This window comes from Lactuca virosa, chromosome 9, assembly GCF_052849685.1.
Source record: "Lactuca virosa cultivar CGN04683 chromosome 9, Lactuca_virosa_CGN04683_v6, whole genome shotgun sequence".
NCBI lineage: Eukaryota > Viridiplantae > Streptophyta > Magnoliopsida > Asterales > Asteraceae > Lactuca > Lactuca virosa.
The window spans coordinates 59,519,509-59,543,267 of NC_136434.1; the positions used below are offsets into that span (position 1 = coordinate 59,519,509).

A 23,759-nucleotide genomic window follows, 5' to 3' on the forward strand; every position below is an offset into this window, starting at 1 on the left:
ACTCTTTTTATTTTTTTTAATTATTAAAATAAATAAATTAGTATTAGATTTAAAAAGAAATGAAAGAAAAATGAAAAATAAATACCCTAAGGGTATTACAGTCATTTCACTATTCAGAGGGACCAAAAACGCAACAGAACTAGCTCAAAAGGACCACAAATCCAAAAAAGTCATGGTTTGGACTAATACCCCAAAAAAATGCATACCACAGGACCATTTTTGCAATTTTGTCTAAGATTTTTTATAACAAAATACATTATTAAAAAGTTGTTGACAAGACATCAATCTAAACATAAGTTGTTATAATTCATGGTTAAAATGACACCACTAAACATAAGTTGTATTTTATGTTACCTCATTTGCTCAACAACAATTTTCTATTACCCTACAACATGGCATGATTAAATCTTTGTCGCTTATTGATTGGTTGATTAATCATATTTATCAGATATATTAAATAATAATAGTTTTTAACAAAATACATTATTAAAAAGTTATTGACAGGACATCAATCTAACAAAGATTCTGTAAGTAACTTCCTTCATAGGGGGCTTAGGGCCACACTTATAATGTAAAGTTGCTTGTTATGGGGCTTCTGTCAATCCGTTATTCCGTTATGATTTCTAATAAAAATAATTTTGCAGCGGCATCGCTAGATGAACAACGCCATATAATCGGCTCATTTCATCGACAAGAAGATGTGACCCGTCCTTCTTTTTCACGAACAGAATCGGGGCTCCCCAGGGTAAACTGCTCGGTCTAATGAACCCTTTGTCTAACAGCTCCTGCAGCTGCGTAGACAACTCCTGCATCTCAGAAGGAGCCAACCGATACGGTGCCCTGGCTATCGGAGCCGCACCAGGGACTAGGTCGATCCTGAACTCCACCTGCCGCTCCGGAGGTATCCCAGGAAGCTCCTCTGGGAACACATCTGCGTAGTCCCGCACCACTGGAACATCGCTCACCGTCGCCTTACCCACCTCCCGGGTATCCATAACATAGGCGACATACCCAACACAACCCTGCTGAAGGTAGCGCCTAGCCCTCGCTGCTGAACATAATGTGGGTCCACGCTGTGGCCTCTCGCCGTGGATCACCAACTCTCCCCCACTTAGGGTCCTGACTCGCACTAACTGCTGTGCGCAGTCTATCACCGCCCCATTAGGGCTCAACCAATCCATGCCTATAATCACCTTGTTCCCACGCAACGGAATGGGAACCAAGTCTACCAGGTAGCGCTCCTCGAATAGCCTCAGAACACAATCTCTGAAAACCGCCGATGCTCGCACCGATCGGTCGTCCGCAATCTCAACCTCTAGTGGGCAATCCAACATACCCGAGGACTCAGGAAACTTCTTGTTAAGCGCAAGAGAAACAAACGATCGGATAGCGCCCGAATCAAACAACACCTGAACTGGGATACTGTTCACATGGAACGATCCTAAACGAAACATATCATATGGCACATCAATATCATAAGCAACATAAAAATAAATCAGAGGAAAGAATCATACCCGTCACCACATCGGGTGCGGCGCGTGCCTCCTCGGTAGTCAACTGGAAGGCCCGACTCCTCACCACTGGAGCCTCTGACTTGCCCTGCCGGCCATCAGTGATCCGCAGGGTCGCTGGGGCTGGCGCCTTCACTGGCGTTGCTGCTGTCAACTGAGGGCAATTGGCTTTCTTATAGCCCCTCTGGTTGCAGTGGAAACACAACAACTCGGACGTCTGAATAGTGGGTGCAGGGGCGGTACAATCCCTGCTGAAATGCCCCGTCTTGCCGCACTTGTAGCAGCCCGACGATCCCAACCTACATGCCCCCTCGTGTGGCCTACCGCATTTCCTGCAGCGGCCCTGTCCTGATTGGCCTTTCGGCCTACCATCTGATCCCTTGGGCTTCTTCCCCGAAGCCCCAATCACCTGCCCCTCCTCTACCTTCCTCTTCCGGATGTGCTCCAGATCAATCTCCCTCTCCCTTGCCCTGGCAATCATGGAATCCAGGGTCGGGCAAGCTGAAAAACTAACATGCTCCCGAATATTAGCTCGTAACATGTCATGGTAGCGGGTCCTCCTCATGTCCTCATCTTCCGCATACTGGGGCACCAATAACGCCCTCTCCCGGAACTTGGCGGTGATCTCCACCACTGTCTCAGTCATCTATCTCATATCCAGGAACTCCCTGGCCAACTGCTGAAGCTCCACCGCAGGTGCGAACTCATCCCTGAACCGGGTCACAAAATCCGGCCATGTCATAGCCTCAACAGCCGAGGCTCCCAGAGAGTCACCAATCGACTCCCACCAATCTCTGGCCCTGTCTCTCAAACACCCTGCTGCATATCTCACCTTCGACCCCTCGGGGCAGAAGCTAGTCAACTGTGCAGACTTAATGTTTGCAATCCATCGCCTGGCCGCAATGGGGTCCTTCGCCCCATGGAAATCCGGCGCACCACTGCCCCTGAAGTCCTTAAAGGACAGTGTGCGTGATCCTGACTGGCTGTTCGCCATGTCGCTCCTCAACGCCCGGAGGCGATCCTCCATCAGCTCGACAATCCTTTCCTTGATCGACCCAAAGATGATCGGGGTCGCATCAAGGATGCCTCTAGTGATCTCGGACGCGATGAACTCGCGTAGCCTCTCATCCACTGGTTCGGAACCTGAACCCGAACCCGATCCCTCTCCTGAGCTGCCAACTGCTGGCCTCGGACGTAGTACCACCATTCTGCAATACATAATGACAACCGTCAGTGATACTGATACATCTAGAGGGATCACATCTATCACAAGTTCCCTGGTCTTGCCTCAGCCTTCCTCGATTCAAGTACGAATCCTCTGCTTTCAGTAGTACGGGCCCATACTACCTTCCACATCTATCCGTACTTTCCTCAAGTACTGCCTCGACTCCACCAAGTCACTTCTACTGCTACTGATCTCTGCTACTCTCATCCTAGGCTTGCCCTAGGGAAATCTCTGACTCCACCCAATCTAGTCCTCAGCTGCTGAAGGCCTCCTTGTAATGCCAATTAGCCATCACCTGAATACCATCACATGTGACGAGGCTCGGATAATCCTTCGAGTAAAAGACTCGTCCCTACAACGGTTAGACTCAAACGAGAGCTGCGCAATAGGGCCAAATCCAGCACTCTGAGATTATTCAATCCTGATCACATGTGACGTGACGTATTCACCTAATGGCTAACTCTCATCACTCAGAGTCCCACAAAGCACAAAGCAAGCAGCATTCAGACACAGGAAACTACTCAAGCAATTCTATCCTCATAACAAGAAACTGTACTAGCATACAATGCTAAGCTCATACTATCAGGCATAACCTAAACAGGCTATCCTACTACTGTCTACTCAATACTAGCATGCAATTCTAATAAAGTTGAAACACATATAGCAGGCACATAAGGCATCCTCCTAGATCCTTAGTCCTATTCTAGCATGTTGTTCTACTGAAACTGAAATGATAATCATAATATAAACTTGTATGGGTACTTTGGGGAAAAACTTACTTGAGCTCGGCCGGTCGCGCACATCACACACCTTGTTCTTTCTTAACACTTTTAACTTAGCTTTTATAAAACCATTTTCTTTGTAAAAACCTTTTAATTCCTCGGTTTAAGTCCAGACACCCCCGAGGGTGTGTCCGAATCCCTCAAACCAAGGCTCTGATACCAACTTGTAACATCCCATTTTTCGAGTCCAAAAATTTTGATTTTTATATAACGACTTAGAAAACATTCATAAGAAAATATCATGAAGTCATATCATTTCGTAAAAACCATAATCTCATGTCTGAAAATCATATCGTAAAAGTAGTAACAATGTCAGAGTACAATCCCAAGAAATCTCATAATGCGGAATCCAGTGTGTGTATGATGTGCAGCTACCGCGCCGGCTCCTTCCCCTTCGCTGAAGAGGTACCTGAAACAAAACTGAAAACTGTAAGCACGAAGCTTAGTGAGTTCCCCCGATCGTATCGTACCACATACCATACAATCATATAGCATACATACTGTCGGACAATTCTGGGGTGCCGACCTACCCGTGTCAAGCCATTCTGGGGTGCTGACCTACCCGTCGATCCTAACAACCGACCCTTGGGGACTATTCCACCCCCTACTGCTACTGTCACATATATCATAACATAAACATACTATCAGACATATCTGGGGCGTCCGAACTACCCTTCGGTCCTAACAACCGAACTTGGGGACTATTCCCCTCCTACTACCACTATCACATATAACATATCATGCCAGCATATAAACATATCATCACATACTGTCAGACATATCTGGGGTGCCTGACCTACCCTTCGGTCCTAACAACCGAACTCTACTACTATCACATATAACATGTCATGCCAGTATACAACATACCAGGTAGTAGCAAACCTAGATGATATCACAAAGACGATCACCTAACATACAACTCTTACTAGTGGGCCGGCATTGTGGCCGTAGACCCACCGCTACTGGAAGGTAACTCACCTTGAACGAAGCTGCTGATAATCTGCGCGGGGAAAATCTATGTCTGCTGCTGCTCCGGAAATCCTCCGGCTATAATCCCCACAAAACACTTAGTCAGAGTCTGATATCTATTCTCAGGGTAAAATGACCATTTTACCCCTGACCAAGTCCAAGACAAAGTCAAAGTCAACTTCCAATTGACCCGACTCGCCGAGTTGGGCCGCCAACTCATCGAGTCCCTATCCTTTCATCTGTCCTTCTTCACGTCTCTACTCGTCGAGTTTGGCAACGACTCGACGAGTTCTCCTTCTAAAACAACCCCGGATGAACCTTCATCCGACTCGCCGAGTTGTATGAACAACTCGTCGAGTTCATCCTCAAGAGTTGGGAGATTGCCTTGGACTCGCCGAGTCTGTTCATGTACTCGCTGAGTCCTATGAACTCCAGGACTATGGCTTATCCCAATACGTTGGGGTCACTCCTCCGGACCCTCTAAAACCTTTCCAGCACTCCACTAGGTCTCCTTGACCCATAATAGAAAAGGGGAGTCTAGCCTCGGACTCGCCGAGTCCCAAGAACGACTTGCCGAGTCGATACAGTCCAAGTCTTATTTCTTCGATTTCTGGTGTACAACTCTTGTCCAAATGATAGATCTAGGTCCCTAAACTCAATCTAGCACGTAAAGTTACGAACTTTACGTGCATGCATGGGACTTTGAGTCTAAAAGGCTCTAAAAGAGACTCTTGGGTTGCATGGGGGCTTCCATGGGTGCAAAAGCAGCCCCTTTCTGCCTTGTAATTCCTCCATGGACCTAGATCCGAAGCCTCAACCCCCAACCATGCTTGCAATCATGGTTGGTTACCAAAAATGGCTTATAAAAGCCCTAAATCTCCCCAAAAAGGGATCTAGCAAAAGAACAAGCAAGGTATCGACTTTATACCTTCTGTGAACTGCAAATGGTGCACAAACTTGAACTCCCTTGGTCTCCTCTTGATTTCTCTAGGCTTTTCCTTCTCCTTTGAGTTCAAAATCACCAAAAAGCACCACAAATGCCTTAGCTCTTTATATAAACGGCTAGGGTTTGCTATGGGGGTTTTCTGGAAGCAATAGGGACGAAGGGTGGCTGAATGAGATGTTTAAATAGGGTGCAAACCCTTATATTAGGGTTTTGTCCAGTCAGAGTCTACTCGTCGAGTCTGAAGCCGACTCGACGAGTCCGTCATTTAAATCTCGAATCAAATCTGTTTCTACTCGACGAGTTGGTCCTTCAACTCGCCAAGTCTCAGGCCAAAAATGCAAAATACTTAAATAAAATACATACTAGGAACCAGGTGCTACACATAAATACTAGTAATTGAGTCCGCGCTTTGCTGCAGATTTTTATATGTTTTTGTTGCGTATTAAGAAAATATAAGAAGGAAAATCATATTATATATACTACGGGGACGAAGATAAACACGAAAGTTTAGAAAATGAAAGTGTGAAAGTGATATTAAGTTAAAGGTAGGGAGAGGGGGTGAAAGTAATATTTTAAAACATAGAAGGATGAAAGATATCATTTTACAAAATAGAGGGGTTGCAAGTGACAGATTATATAAAATTGAGAGATGAAAGATAAAGGGGTGAAAGTGATATTTTAAAAAGTATAGGGATGAAAAATATTATTTTACAAAATAAAAAGAGTTACAAATGACAGATTATATAAAATTGAGAGACTAAAGTTGCAATTTATGTATTAAAATCAGTAACTTTACCTGTTGTATATATTTATAATATGTTTTTATTTATTAGGTGGATACTCACACAACTTTTTGCAATGAAGAAATCAACTTTGGATTTGGGTTCAGTGGCGGAGACACCAGGGGGGCTGTCGGGTTTAATTAAGAAGGTAAATTTTACAACAAAAATCTATTGATATTGTTAATGTTTTATCCTTGGTTTCTACAACAAAAATATTGATTCAAAAGTTGAGAGATGAAGGTTGGCAAATGCTTTTGGACCAAGTGGTTTGTTTTTGTGAGAAAAAATAGCATTCATGTCCCTAACATGAATGAAACTTATAGATATGTAATTCGCCAACGTCGTGACAAAGATAATATAACCACAGAGCATCATTAACGAGTTGAACTATTCATTACTGCTATTGATAGTCAGTTGCAACTATTGATAGTCAGTTGCAAGAGTTGAACTCCAGATTTAACGAGTCTGCAACAGAGCTTCACTGTCTCAGTGTTATGCTAGATCCAAGAAAATCCTTAAATGTTGAGGACATATGTAAATTGGCAACATCATATTATCCTATTATCCTATGGACTTTACAGAGCACGAAAGGAATTTGTTGAAAATTGAGTTACAACATTATGAACTAGATGTGCAAAATCACTCACAACAGAAAAATTATTCTACAATTTATGAGTTGTGTAGAGGCCTAATGAGACAGGAAAGTCAGGTACTTATCATTTATTTGATAAATTGATTCGTCTTATTGACTCTCCCTATTTCTGCCGCGACATCTGAAAGAGCATTTTCAGCAATGAAAATTATGAAAACACGACTCTGAAATACCATGAATAATGATTTTCTTAAAAAATCGTTTGTTTGTTAACATTGAGAGAGAGAGAGAGAGAGAGAGAGATTGATGATATATTTCCTATGGATGACATTATAGATGATTTCTATTCCATTAAACAAATATGAGCACAACTTAAAGTGCATAAGGTATTATTTCTTATGTTTATATATATATATATATATATATATATATATATATATATATATATATATATATATATATATTTGAATTTTCTAAAATGAACCATATATATCTATGTTATAATTACTTATTTTAATAAGTGGAGGTTAATGAATGAATATACGTTAATGCTTATAGTTAGTTGAATTAAAACGTTTGAAGATTGTGGTTAATGGAGACAAATTTTTAGTTCTTTATGATTTTTTCTTTTAAAATTTTAGACCTATTACTTTATTCGGGTATAACATTATATTTTAATATATTATTATGATGTGAGATTCTTAAATCCCGGCTTCGCTACTGTTTGGGTCCGTTGGCAAGTTCGTAACACTTGCAGTTATGATCCTTCCTAGTTTAGAAAAGATGTGATGTTTGATAAGATTGTTGTGTTTTTGTCGGTGTTTTCATATAGGAACAAAAAAATTCATATATTTTGATGTAATTTATTGTTTGTTGCACTAGCTCATTGACGGTGGTTATTTTTAATAAAATCCGGCTGTTAAAAAAGAAATTTAAAAAAGTACTAGCTAAGCTCTTATTCAAAAAACTTTATTATGATTTTATTATTTAACTTTTTGTTACTATTAAAAACTTCTTGTAATAAAGTTTTAATAGTAAAATATTTAAATAAAAGAAATTAAATAATTTAATTACAATGAAAAAATATTTGAATAAGAGAGCACATGGTCGTATTTTTAAATTTGGTGGTCGCTTTTAGATCTCATTAGATGTTGAATGGTGTTGAAGTACTAATTTAATGGTGGTTTGTGTAGTATGTTGATAAGTAATATGCTATTCAAAAGTAAGACTTCAACATACATATTTAGAGAGGAGTCTTTAAAACTTGTTCAAAAACTAGAGATTTGTTATTCAAGGGCTTAACGATCATTATTTATACAATGTGGGAATTCTATATGGTGAAAAACATCATGATTACCTTATACGGACCATCAAAGTGGTCTAGTGGTAATTACTTGAGATTTAAACACTCCAATATAGAGTAAGTCTCAAATAATAAGAAAATTACAAAAACAGTAAATATATTTTACATTGTTACATTATTAATTGGACACATACAAGACCGGCCTGATGGTGAGCAATACAGACGGACGCCTAGGTTCCATGTCTCTAAATGACCAAAATTTTCTAAAATTTATGGTATAATTATATAAAGAAAAAACTAACTTATTTAAAAATGTTATGGGAAATATTTTTCTTTAGTATTGTTTTGACTATATTTGTGTTTTTTTAATAAAAATACTAAATTTTATAACGGTGTATCTATTTTCGATTTAATTTTTATTATATTTATGATTCTGAATGCCCATCTTTTCTTTTCTTCCTGGGTCCACTATATCTTTGGACTGGCCCTGGACATGTATGGTAATGTTCTTTTCATTTACTTGGTTATTTTTGGTGATGTAGCTTGGTCACATTCTCCATCAATGACAAAGATTTGGTAAATAACTTCCTCCTAGGTGGTGTAGGGCTACACTTACACTATATAGCCGCTAATTTATCGTCATGTAGGGCATTTGTGGACCCGTCATTGCTTAATGAAACCTTTTGTGTTTCGTTTACTTGAGAAAATATGATTTGCATTAAAGCATCTATCACTATGATAGAATATATATATATATATATATATATATATATATATATATATATATATATATATATATATAGAGGTTTAGGTTCTATGGAAAACAAAAAACCCTAAAAAAACCCTAAAAATCATAAAAAATGCATAAAAAAAATACTTAGAGATCACAAAACTTTTTTTTGAATTTTTTTTATAAAAAATCGCAGCTTTTTATTAAAATTCGCTGAAAAAAAAATTAAAAATCAGTTTTTTTTTATTTTTTATTTTTATAAATTTTTTTTTCAAAGTTTTTTTCAGTGAATTTCTTTAAAAACCTGCGAATTTTTCATAAAAAATGTCAAAAAAAAGTTTTGTGATCTCTAGGTATTTTTTTATGCATTTTTATGATTTTTAGGGTTTTTTTGTTTTCCAAATAACCCTTCCCTATATATATATATATATATATATATATATATATATATATATATATATATATATATATATATATATATATATATATATATATATATATATATATATATATATGGGCTAGGTTATAATGTGGATTAACAATATTGTGCGAACGCGTGGATAATGTTATTCTATGATAATTACTAAAAGAATATGTTGTTTATTAATATGAATACGTTAAACCTCGTACAACTATTGTTATTTTCATGCATTCTCACTAATTTTTATTCATTTTTATTGTTACGCATCGTTTTTCACTCATTTGTATTCTTACAGAATACGACTCAATAAACATTCTGACAACATTCAGACAGAATGAGAATAATAATAATAATAAATATATATTCTATAATAACCTTATAGACGATTTAATTAGTGAGTGAATGCATGATAATGACAATAGTTATGTAAGATTGAACGCATTCACATTATCAAACAATATATTTTCTTTGTCATTCTCACATAATAGCACTGTCCACACGTCCGCATAATAGATGTCAATCCACATTTGAACCTAGCTTTTATATATATATATATATATATATATATATATATATATATATATATATATATATATATATATATATATATATATATATATATATGAGCCAAAGATTGTGAAAATAGGTTTTTGTTAGTGGAAATAACCATGAATATTTACATTTATTAGGTGATCGTATAGGGTGGTGAAAATATTAGAGTGTGATACAGATTGAGTAACGTATTAATTATTTTCGGTTGGATCGTGATATTAATGATCTAAAATGTCTCTTCGTTGATATTAAGATGCACAACTTAAAATCCGTTTTACCTTGATTAACAAAATAAATGAAGCTTAAACTAACGTACAAAGATGACTAGGCCATGATAGATGATCCAAGATCGGTTAATTAAATCATCATGATCATCAACATTGTTTATCTTGATCGTAACTTTTATGCAAACAAAATGATAGATTTCATGACTTTTAAAATTCTTAAAATATTACTAGTTTTTAAAAGGTTAAAACACAATTTATATTATTTGTATCCGAACAACCCTTGTAGTAGTAAAGTACACCATTCTGGACGAAAGACCATAGAAGGGTAAAATGAGTGATTTCTAACTTTAAGGTACTCATTCTTAACTTAAACAAAGATCTGAGGGGTTTCAATGAAATTAGTACAAAGATTAGGGTACAGTCCAACACTTTGACGGGTTCCTTACAGAGACGTGACGGAAAATCCTTAACGGCACGAAACAGCTGAGCCAACAACCTAAGTAAAGCTTAACGGCTCATTAACGTCGTCTGTCTATTTTCTCCTCCCCTCGTCGGAGAAATCAGAAACCCTAACCCCAATTACTTTCTCTTTCTCCTTTCAATGGCTCAATCAACAAATGCTGAATCGCCTCCGATCGGCGAAGGGAGTAATAACATCAACAACGGAGAGTCGACGGCCATCGTTGCCACGGCAAATTCTCCCGCCACGCCTGCCGCCGTGAATTCTCCGGGTACCGGAGAAGACCTAACGAAATCTGGTGAAATCACTCCGAATGGAAGGCGGAGCAAGAAACCGAAACACGAATCCAGCGCAGGTGGAGATCACCGGAAGGAGCGGGAGGAGTGGAGTGATACTGCTATCGCGATCCTCCTTGACTCATACACGGACAAATACATGGCGTTGAATCGGAGTAATTTGCGAGGGAAAGATTGGGAAGTGGTGGCTGAATTGGTTGCTGAAGGTTGTGATAAACATTCGCGTAAGAGTATCGAGCAGTGCAAGAACAAAATTGATAATTTGAAGAAGAGGTATAAGCTCGAGACGCAGAGAATGGAGAGTAATGGTGGTAGCGTTAGTAGCTGGATTTGGTTCAAAAAAATGGAACGAGTGTTTGGAAATGCGACGATCACCAAGAGCGGAGCAGCATCCGACGATGATAAGTCCATTGGAGTTTCCTCCGCTCAGAAGCCAAGACGATCTGCCAGGTTTCTACTTAAAAATCCCCTTGTTCCTTCGCAATTCTTATTCTAGTTCATAAAATCTTTAATCTGGTGATACTTATTATGATTTGTTCATCAAGGATTGTATTACTACATGCTTATATGCCCTCGCATCAATTACAAAACCATGAAAAGATTGAAACAAATTCTGATTAATACATTGGATAAAGTTCAAAGCTTTTTAGGACAGTTACATAGAAACAAGAACAAGAACAGACTTAAGATCACAATCAAATGCATTATCATATATCAATCCCTTTAAAACGATTGCTAAGTTGACAAACCATATGGAAACAAACATGTAATCATTATGCAAAATACATCAAATCTTCTTCTGTGTTCTTATATATATGATCCACATGTTTAAAGGCTTACCCCCAACAGCATTCCTGTTCTGGACAACATAAAAACAACCACAAACACCAAATGGAAAAGAGTGGTCTTTAAAGTCAGTGGCACCTCATTAGCTGGAAGTGGTCAAAGCATTGACCCAAAGGTTCAAATTCTTCCAACTCTTTTTTCTTAAACACATTTCCATATACAATCTACATTCTAAACTCAAATCTTTCCACTTTTAGGTTGCTTTACAAATTGCAGAAGAAGTAGCAACCGCATCTCGCTGTGGTGTTGAGGTAATTAACTTTAACCTATCTTTCTTTTCTTCCTTTTTTTAAATTATTTTTTCATTAATATATTTATAACTTCTAATTCTAGGTTGCTATTATCATCGGAGGGCGTAACTTCTTTTGTGGCGATTCTTGGGTGTCAGCAACTGATTTAGATAGGCCAACAGCATATCAAATTGGGTATTTATTTCTCTTCATTTAATTTCTCTATTTCTTTTATAAATTCCAATATTGTGTTTCATGATTTTTTACAGCATGATGGCAACAGTTATGAATTCAATTTTACTTCAATCAGCATTAGAGAAATTGAATATTCAAACGCGCGTACAAAGTGCGTTTGTGATGCCAGAAATAGCTGAACCATATAACCGCTTACGTGCCATGCGCCACCTGGACAAGGGTAGAGTTGTCATTTTTGGCGGTGTTGGGGCGGGCACTGGGAACCCACTTTTTACAACTGATACAGCAGCAGCTTTACGAGCCTCTGAAAGTAAGATTAATACTTATTTTGAGTTTTTTCTTCTTAAATAAAAATAAATAATGGAATTTGAGATAAAATTAAAAATTTCTTTGTTTTGTTGACTAGTCAACGCAGATGCAGTTATTAAAGGTACAAATGTAAATGGTATATGCGATAAAAACAATGTAGCATTGGATCATATTTCCTTTCGTGATGCGGTTTCTAGAGATTGCTCTTCAATGGATTTAATGGCGATTCAATTTTGTGAAGAGAATGCCATTCCTGGTTAGTTTATTCAATAAATCATTAAAATCAAAAGATCAAAAAAAAGAAAATGATTGTTTTTTTTTTTTTTTACTTAGATGAATCTTTTTTGTATTTATAGTTGTGATATTTAACATGCTGGAGCCTGGGAATGTTTCAAAGGCGTTGACTGGAGAACAAGTTGGAACCTTGATAGAAGGGTAATAAGGTAAATTTATATAGGGTGGTTAAAAAATGTTAGTTTTTACCGTTGATAGTTTTAGTAAATTTTTCTAGATTATAATGGTGGTGACCTGACACCAAGGACATGAGGTTATTGATCTTGTACATTATTATTGCTATCGGATTATAATAAGAGAAATTGTTAGTTTGTTTGTAGTTTAAAATTTGGGCGACTTTTTTAATGGAAGGAGTTTAGGGGAAGTGTACATTTGTTGTGTCAGGTATGATCGAATCTTGATCTACTCATTATTATATAATAAGATTTAAAAAATGCTTAAACAATACTACAATTTAGAAATTTTCACTTAAATTAAGGAATTTATATACAAATATTTAGACGTAATGATAGAAAACAACGTGGAGTTATAATTACAAAAAGCATGTTACTATAATAATAATAGTAATAATCGTTATAAAGTTGATGTCTTATTGCAATATACCACAACTACGCTCTTTCTTATGAATGACACTGAAGCTGTTGAAGTTGGGACCATATAAAGACGGGGCCATCTATGATCTATCGAACCATACTTTATAAGACCTTTGCACACCAACCCACCAACATCATGTGTCAAATATCTATTCCACGTAATTTCACCATCCCTACCATTATACTCAACCTAACCTGCTACCCATCCATGGAGATATTAATCATACAAGACAACTCAGGGAAAACATAAAAACACTCATCTTCCACTTCATACACTACATCTTTAATCCTTCAACTCAACATTAGTTATAGAACAAAAAGCTCACTGTATGAACTATTAAAATAGTATTTTGAAAAGAAAAAAAAAGGTTTAAGATAATAACACAATTAAAACTCCAAAAACGTTCATACACAAACAAAAGATGTCCAATCAATCTTGAAACATACGCTAGACATAATTTGACTATATCCAAAGGCCATAAAATAACGTCAAAACGTATCTTTCATCAATCCTCAAGTGTCTCTATCTTCGAATGACAAATTAGTTTCTGCCAAGAAACACACCAAAATAACACACTTCGTTGGACAACGAAGTGAAATACAAACGGCTTTAACATATGAGAAATTAAATATTTTCCTATATTTTCTTCTTAATAATCTTCCTCTATTGAAATGATGATAAGTGTCATATTTTGATCAAATTATTTATATTTTAAGACATCTATCATCATTTTACATTGGTAGAAAAAAAAATAGGAAGAAAAATAGGAGAATATTCCACAAGGATTTTTTTTTGAAACGGTAAATCTAACCTACTTCTAAAACTCACATATATCCACGACGTGACTTCAACCCTCAACCTCAAGAAGGAAGAGCAACATTGGATATCGTTGGGCTAGAAACTCTTTGGGGTATGTGTGTGTGTGTGTGTGTGTGTGTGTGTGTATATATATATATATATATATATATATATATATATATATATATATATATATATATAGGAAGGTGAGAAGTTTTTTTCTGTATATCTTTTTGGCGAAGAAAACAAATGAATCACTAGAATAAAAATAACATGATTCATAACTAAAATTCCCGAAAAAACATCTTGATGATTCATTTTTATGATGATTTTGCTCATATTCACTAAAATTATCATGATAGTGAATTTTTTCTACATTTACTTTAAAAATTAATCATAAATATGTTTTTTTGGGAATTTTTTCTTGGAGAAATTAACACTGTAGAACAACGAAGTTTTGGCTTTGTCCTGGATTGGTCACTCAAGATTTTTTTTTTTTTTTTTTTTGCTTAATTAGTGTCTCAACTTTCAAATTACCTGTTTTTTGGATCGATTTTAGTCGGTTGTCCGGTTACGAAGCTTACTTGGCAATCCGACGTGTGAGAGAAGCTAAACCGTTATTGTAGCTACTCAGCCACGTCACAACCCACTCACCACCTACCTAACAAATTATACCATCATATAGCACACTCTCGGTTACATTGTTTCCTTCATTCGGCCATTCAAGCCAAGTTTTTCAACTTAAGAAATCTCCTGATGGCTTCCTCATCCTCCACCAGTCGAATGTTGAGGCTACGAGGTTCCAACGACGACGACGTGAACAACCCTCCTGAATATGACTGTGAGAAACCTTCATTGCAACGAACATCGTGGCGCATTGGAAATCCTGGGAGGAGGTTCTTTAACTGTCGTAATAGCTTGGTGAGCTTCCGATCTACCCACATTTACTTCTATGTTGATAATATTTTTACTTAATCTAAGCTTTATTCAAGAAATTAGGGTTTCAAAAACCTTAATGAGTCTGTCATAAACAATACATTAAAGATTACTTGATTAACAATTATGGCATTTTGTGTTTGTTTACCTGATTAACAGACCAATATTTTTTTATTAACAATTATGTCATGTGCTTGTTTAAATGATTAATAGACCAAGCTTATGAATGCGACTTCTTTGAGTGGATAAATGATGAGTTGGAAGATGGTTATTACAAAACATTGATTTACTCAATGAAGCAAAATTCGGACAGTGGAGAGGATCACTCTGAACTGTGTAAGTACAGGACTAAAGTGGTAGAGTTGGAGTTTCTCCTATCAAATGAGAATGATGAGGTTGAGAGGCTAAAGAAGCTCTTAGGTCAGTCAAACAAGGTAGCTACTGGGTTAAAGCTTGTGATTGTGGTTCTTGTGGTGGTTGTGCTGTAACATCCCAAAATTTCAGATAAAAATTTCATTTTTAGTTCATTCCAAGATATCCAATGTTCATGTCAAACAACCAAGAGTGTATCATAGTAAAATAACATCATAGTATAAAATCTCAAAATCACATAGTACGGATGTTGGGTCACTCAATTGTATAGATTTGATGATGCAAAATATATACTTCATAGTTATACTTTATATGCTCAATGTAGACGGTCATTCTTGTCTAAGTAAGTGTAAATAGTATAACTTAGACAAGCTGATATGTCAGAGCTAGTTTAGTTAGTTAATCTGAAGATATGTTGATGGAAGTTCATATGTCGAAGACTGAAGAACATCCATTGATGACTGGAAGACCCTGAAGACTCTATTAGCACCAAAGACATGAAGACACCATCTACTGAAGATTGATCAATGTGTCCAGACGTTGATGGTTATACACTGGTGACTAGGTATGAGAGTGGGTCCAAACCCGGACTGGTAGACCCGGACCCGAAAAACCCGGAAACTGATTAACGGGATTTTGTAGGATCGAAAATCGGACTAGTATATAGGAACCGATTTCGGTTTGGTTCCGGGTAAGGTACCCGGTAAAGTGGGTCTAGAACAAAAAAACCCAAAAACATTAAAGTGGTTCGGGTGGAACTGGGTAAATTAGGTCTAGAACCGGAAAACCCGGGAAATCTTGAAGTTTGTGATAATTACTTAGTGGTTGAACTTTGAAAATTTTCAACCTTGATATCCCAACTTTGGGGGACTGTAACTCATTGCATATTAAACCAAAAATGACAAAATTATAGTCTAAAATCATATACAAACTCTAAACTACATGTTGAAAAAAACCTCATGATAATCCGACTTCAAACGAATTAGATATGCATTTTTAAAATATCACAAAATATAAAAATAAAGTTGAAAAACAGAAAATTCACAGCATTGATATCCCAACTTTGGGGGACTGTAAGTCCATGAATATAAAACCAAAAATGACAAAATTATAGTTTAAAATAATTTACAAACTCTAAACTACACGTTGCAGAAAACCTCATGATAATCTGACTTTAAACGAATTAGATATGCATGTTTTAAAATTTCACAAAATATAAAAATAAAGCTGAAAAACAGAAAATTCATAACTTTGATATCCCCGACTTTGGGGGACTGTAAGTCAATGAATATGAAACGAAGAATGACAAAATTATAGTCTAAAATCATGTACAAACTCTAGACTACACTTTGGAAAAAATCGCATGCTATTCTGACTTCAAACGAAATAGATATGCATGTTCTAAAACATTCACATAATACAAAAAAAAATTGAAAAACATAAAATGTCCAGCTTTGATATCCCGAATTTGAGGGACTATAAGTCAATGAATATTAACTCAAAAATGACAAAATTATATTCTAAAATCATGTACAAACTATAAACTATACTCTGGAAAAAACCTCATGCCAATCCGACTTCAAACGGATGAGATATGCATGTTTCAAACTTTTCATAGAAACCGGTTTCGTCCCAACCGGTTCCGGTTCCTAACACGGTTCCGGTTCTTAAACCGGTTTACCCGGACCCAAGGACCCGAAAGCCGGATTACCTGGAACCCGAATAAAGTCATTCTTTAAATCCGGGACCCGGACCGGTTCTACATATTTCGGTTCTAACGATTCCGGTTTCGGTCCGGTTTTCCGGTTCTAAATCTCATCCCTACTGATGACACATGGATCAGATGATACGTTAATGATACTCACTGATGGTCATTCACTATCTGTTGAAGCTGAAGCTGATCAGCTTGACCCTGACGTTGATGACTGAAGCTGAAGCTGATCTCCTAGACGCTGAAGTTGATGCTCTGATCAACTTATGAAGTGTTGGTGCTGATATCCGAATCTGGAGAAGATCTGATATGATCCATTCCTTATTTACTTGTTCAGTTTATATTTAGATTAGATACAATCCCTTGATTAAAGGGATTCACTAGATTAGATAAGTATATATAAAACATTAGGGTTAACCCTAATGTTGAGTGTCTTGTAAACGCCTTGGTGTCGTAACCTTCTTTGTGACAACTTGTTTTCTTGGTGAAAACAAAATCTTTCTTGGTGAAAGAGACAATTTGGATAATCTTTTGTGTTCTTTACTTTTCATGTTCTTCATTGTTCTTTTTTGTTCTTTCTTGTTTATATTTGATCTACGAATCTACAAAGGGTTTGGGACTTTCAATTGGTATCAGAGCGGTTTAGAACATTTGTTCTAAGATCTGTTAAAGATTCAGAAGTTCAAGTATTTCCCAGAAACTCAAAAATTAGAAAGAGGAGAAGAAGAAGATATCTTATACTATCATCCAGACATGAAGACAACATCAGAAACAAAGAGGAAAGAGTATGGTACGTTTTCTTATCTTTGGTATTATCTAACTGCATTAGGTATGTTTGGTCCTTATAATGTCTCTCAGATGAGAGAACTATTTTTAAATGGGAGAATAAACAAAGATACAAATGTTTTTAATGAAGAAGAAAAGAATAAAAGTAAAATAAATAAATGTGCAATTGATGTGAGTCATTTATCTTGTTTTCATGAACTAATGTTAGATCCAAAGGCTCCTTTATCCGTTTTCTTCATGGCTGAATTGGATCTGAAAGACAAAATCATCAATCAGAACCAAGATGGTATAAAAGTGTTGAAGAAGAAGCTGGTTGAAAGGGAGAAGGAGATATCAGATCTGAAGGAGAAGTTAAAAGAAAAAGCTGACAAGAAGAAAAGCTTTTCATCTATTTGTAACGCCCGTAGATCCGGGCTAGTCAATTTAGAGATAATAAGGGTCGAAAATGACTTTTTGACAAAAGATTATTTAGAATAAATAATCTTAACCAAGTAGTAGAATATGTCTCAAGGGTTCCGTACATATAAAGAACACCGAAATCCGAGTTATAACGAATAAGTTATGTCCCGTCGAAGTTTTTCGGCAAAACCGGCACGGCACCGGGAGACGTAAATAGTGAATTTATGATGGATGACTTTTTAGCCTTATCAATCTAAAAAAAGTTATGGAATAAGTTAAACCAAGAACATACAAAAAAAAGAACGCCCAAATCTGACTTCGTATGAGGAAGTTATGATTTTTCTAAGATTTGGCATAGCAGTGCACGACCCGAAACTCGAATTTTAGTTCGAGCGGTTTTTGGCTTACGCAACCTTAATGAGAGTTGAATATCTCATTAATAGGAACTCAACGGTAAAAAGACAGACGAAAACGGAGTCCGTATGAAGGAGTTACGAATTCTTCGCTGTTATTTAACAGTTTAATCTCCTCGTACTGTTAAATTTAAGATCGGTCGAGAACTAGCCGACAGAGTCAAAATGAAAGTTGTAGATCTTATTTTTACATACGCGTGGATATAAAGAACGTCGAAAACGGAGCTCGTATACGAAAGTTATGAATTTTTGAAAATCGGCTGATTTCCACCCTGTGTGCGATGCCACGTGTCAGCACCAAGCTGTGACTTGGTGCCCAAGTTGGCTCACGACGTGAGTGACCCTCCAGCCTCCTATAAATAAGAAGTGAAGCCCTCTTCATTCCTCACACCTCTCATCACTTCCCTCTCTCTCTAGAACTTCTCTCTAGCCCCGAAACCCCCCGAAAAGCCTAGGGAACCTCCCTAGCACGAGGCGGAAGCCCCAGAGCGCCCGAAGGCTCCGAGAAGAAGAGACTTTCGGCTCGGGAACGCTGCTCCAGCGGAGCCCGGTTTTGAGAAAAACCCGCTGTAAGTGAGCTATGCCTACCCTATCTCTAGTATAGCTTATGTTTCAATATAGTAACATTATTAGGACCTTAAAATAATTATTTGGGCTATTATTGTGAGTTGTATAAGGGTGTTGCTTAACGCTTATATAATAGTAATAATAGCTAGACTATTAATTAGTCGCGGTTAACGTTAGACTAAACCCTAGTGGTATTGATACTAGGTTTTGTCAAGGGAAAATTATTTTGAGATAACGAAGCGTTGTTCAAGTACAGAGTCACCACCTTTCAGGTGAGTGCATAGTTACTTTCATCTTACACATAGATACGAAGTATTTTATATAAATTACGTGCTATGTGTGCATATTGTCTGAGTACTTGCTGTCTATGCTAGATGAACGATTTTATACACGTTTTAAATGATTTAAACTGTATATGTATTTTATTTCTACGAAAATGTTGGGGTAAAACATGGGTAGATGTAATAGATGAAATATGAGTTGGATGATGAGGTGAGAGGTGAAATAGACCATGAGGTGAGGGTGAAAGGTGGACGATGTGAGAAGCCTTGTACCTAAATGTTGGCCCCGTCATCTAGCAGAGTATAGATGACAACCACAGACTATTCTAGACAGTCCAGTAGAACACTAGCAGGCTCGCAACCTGTAGGTGTCGTGAACGATGTGTTCACCGGTGTACTCTAAAAACCCATTGACATGTATTGCGAGTGGATTCTCGGAAACGATACTGTCGATAAACGAGATAACCCTGGCAGCTGCGCCTAAAGGACAATACCGGCAGATGCGCCTCATAGAGAATGTCACAATTCTGGCAGCTGCGCCTAAGTGATAATATTAGCAGTTGTGCTTGACAGATGTGTCATTAGCAACGATGTATTTCGTGTCTATTCCTTAGGATAATCCTTAGGAATGAATGAACGAGGAATAGCTAATTCTTAGGGTAGATCCTTAAGAGTAAAGAAGATAATGGGGATGGGTAATTGGGTTAACTGTTTGATGATTAAACATAATAATTATATTATTGTGGGTTGAAAAACCCTATGTACTCACCAGGTTTCCCAACCTGACCCACTCAGTTTATTTGTATCACAGGTGTCGATATGAAGTTACATTACACTGAGAGATTAAGGAGATATAAATCACTAGTGATAATGAATGTAAGTTCTGTTTATGCTTATGTTTCTGTATTGACGATGACATCCCAAATGTTTTAAAATGAATAAAAATACATTTCTTCAGAAATGCTTTGATAACGTATTTATCATGTTTTACTGGGAACAAATTCTGCAACATTTTTATTAAAAGAGGTACTCTGATATTTATAAAGCATAAACAAAATCGGTCTTTTCTGGCCGTGAAAATAGGGATGTCACACTATTAGCGTTCAAACAGAAGATGTACCTGAAGAAGTTCATCATCAAGAAACCCCTTTTTTCACCCTGATGAACATCAGTGTGGCTCTTGCACTGACAAGTCTCATGTTGATAAGCTTCACGTTAAGAAATCACAAGCTGATCATACTCCCTCACCTTCAACTCACACTTGGACGACTTCAGCTCACGCTAACAAACTTCAAGCTGAGAAAGTTCGCACTACCAAGAAGTTTTGCTCTGTCAAGTCTTCCCACACATATAATATTGTTTACACTGTAAAGACTTTTGGAACTGTCAAGCCATCTCATGCTATGAAGACTCCATCTCACCCCGTCAAGACTCAAGCTCCATCTCCAAATATCATAAGAGCTCAAGCTGAGTTTTCTAATGTTTGTTATTGGTTTAATAATACTTCTTACAGGGGCAAAAACAAAAAGATAAAGATAAAGAATATGTGGGTTATAAAGAAAGAATCTCAAGAACCTAAGAAGATAAAGCAAGTGTGGGTTATCAAAGGCACATCTACATACTCTGATGTGAAGGAAACCAAAGAAAAAAAAGAGGGTTATGAAACCTCAAGCTAGTTGTTTTACATCTGATCAGAAATCTTCAGAATAAGTGAGGTATGTTCTAAAACCCATTCTCAAATGGGTTTGTAAGTGATTTTGTTAAATCTGAGAAAATTGAAAGACTCTAAAATTCTCAAAGATTATCTTTTGATGTCTCTCATTAAGCAAAAGGCATGAAAAGGTATGTCTATTTTTTGTTTTTGTTTCTAGTTACATTTAGTTCGTTTAAAATGTTTATTTTATTTTTCTAGTTATACTTTGAAAATAAATAATTTCGTTTTTTTAAAGAAGGAGAAAAAGGGACTTGAGTTTTCTACTATCAATCACCTGTAATGTGTGCAATTCAAAGAAGCGGATGTATCGTTCCTACAAGAGTATGGTTTCATGTTGTGGTTGTAAGATAAAAAAAAGGAGGGGGGGATGGTATCAGGTGTGTCAGTAAGTTAGCAAGGGCATTTCTATTATTAAGGGTCCTCATTACTATATGAAGAAAAGTTGAAACATGTATGGGTAAGGCTAGTCTAGTCTATGTTGAATACACATTGAATAGGACCTCCTTCAAGTCTTCAAGTGTGTTTGTCGCATGTGCATGGAACATGATCCATGATTTATAGGGCTTGTTTGGGTGTATTGATGATAAAAGTTTTGGCAGGATCATACATGTTGCTGCAATGGCTCTCGCTTAATAAAAATGACAAAAAATTGAAGACCTACAACAAAGATATAATTAATCATTATTGGGTCAAAAGTTTGTGTGTGTCGTCAAATCTGGGGAGAGAGAGAGAGAGAACAGAACTTGTTGTCAAGCTTATTCTCCTAACACACGCATGCTTTTATGTGTTATCGCTGATTATGAAGCATCTAAGGAAAGGTTTGAATTTTTGACCTATCACATTATGATGTTGATTTATTCTTATCTGATTTTTTTAAAGTGATGGTGTTTCCGTACTCTTCACGCGTTGCCCTCGCCACCTGTCACTCTCCTCTCACCGTCCAACCGCCCTCCATCATCTTTAACTATTTTTCTGTTGTTTCGCATGTTCTTCAACAGCTTGTATGCGTCTTACTTCATTCTGCGTGTTCGTTTTTTTCTTTTTCTCTTTCTGCATGTTTGGTTTCAAATAGCATATATTGATCGATCTTTTGTAACTCTGGATTTCTTGTGGATTCACGTGATCATCAACTAATTAGTACTTCCGATCAGTTCTTCCTCGAGAAGAATCCACTTGTGTTTAGATATCGATCAAAGCTATGATGTAACATCCTGTTTTAGGTCGATTCATATTCGGGACTGTGACCCGAATATATGCTACCAGGACGCTTCAGATCTTAGGGAAGAAAGGTTTAGACCCCTTTGAGTGTGGGTAATGTATCTTGGATGATCTGAGAGTTCGGTTTGTTTTTTTCGAGACCAAGGGTATATCGGTAAAGGGGTCGTTCGGGCCTTTTATGGAATTAGATTTTTGTTCGGAAAGTTTTATGGAAAGGGGGAGTTGATAAAAATGTAGAGATCTCTGAGACCTTTCCGTGGATATAAAGAACGTTGAAAACAGAGTTGAAACGAAGAAGTTATGGCCGTTTGAAGTTGGAGTGGTTCGGGTGAGTGATCGTTGACTTGTTGACCAAGCTCATTTAAGGCTCATGACGTGAGCATGAAGAGCTCACGACGTGAGAGGCACCTGATGCCCCCAAAACACTTATTTTCGGGTATTTAAAGGTATGAGATGATTAGGGTTTCTCCTCCTCAGCCTCTTTCACTTCCAAGACCTCTGGAAACCCTAATCTCAGCCCCCCATTAAAGTTCTTGGTCATTCTTGGTGTTATTCAAGAGCTTTTGGGAGAAGAAGATCATTGTGGTGCATTTGTTAGCATCTTGGCTTCATCATCAGCTAGTTGTGGAGCTTTTGGACCTCTGTAAGTCCTCAAGCTCATGCATTATCTTTTCTTGCTTGCTAGATCTAAGTTTCCGTGCATTATGGCTTGCAATGTTGGTTAGCATGCATGGGATCCATAAAGTTGGCAACTTTATGGATCATGGTGGTGTCTTAAGTCTTATAAGTCTTAGATCTGGATTTTGGTCATGGTTTTGGACTCCAAGCTTGAGTCTTGGTCCTTTTTCCTCCATTTTGACCTAATTTCGTGTTTGAGTCCTGTATTGGACATACATGACTGAAAAGCTTCGATTTTTATGGCCCTTCAGGTCAAGGAAGACCCTCTAGACTGCCCCATGTTTAGGCTTAATGGATTAGGAGTTTAATGCTCATTTTTGGTCAGATCTGGACTCACGACGTGAGATCGTGTTCGAGGATGTTTCTGGGCTAAAGCCACGACCTCACGACGTACACCTCCTGTGCAAGTATTGGGCTCTTTGATTGTTGGCTAACTTGGTCTTGGACTTATACTTTGGTTTGAGCTCATAATGGACTAAGGGTTTTAGAGTAATGGACTTTTGTTTCGGATTGCCTTGTTGGGAATGCCTTAATGGGCCTTGGATGGTGAATTGGACCTTAGTAGGCCCAATGGAGTTGGGCCTTGATTGGTCCCAATGAGATTGGGTTAATTATGGGCTTG

The 23,759-nt window shown here is 37.3% G+C and overlaps 1 protein-coding gene across 2 annotated transcripts; it reads left to right on the forward strand.

Moving 5' to 3' along the window:
* Positions 1-10,570: 10,570 nt before the first annotated feature.
* Positions 10,571-12,997, forward strand: LOC145140898 (uncharacterized). 2 transcript variants are annotated; one of them, XM_079074286.1, is made up of 7 exons: positions 10,571-11,246; positions 11,646-11,757; positions 11,840-11,893; positions 11,976-12,067; positions 12,142-12,377; positions 12,474-12,632; positions 12,733-12,997. In XM_079074286.1, the coding sequence occupies exons 1-7, from the start codon at positions 10,642-10,644 to the stop codon at positions 12,813-12,815; spliced, it is 1,341 nt and encodes a 446-aa protein (XP_078930412.1). In that variant the 5' UTR covers positions 10,571-10,641; the 3' UTR covers positions 12,816-12,997. The 2 variants fall into 2 exon arrangements, with proteins under 2 accessions (XP_078930412.1, XP_078930411.1); XM_079074285.1 differs by having other exon boundaries at positions 10,572-11,246; positions 11,631-11,757.
* The last annotated feature ends 10,762 nt before the right edge of the window (positions 12,998-23,759 follow it).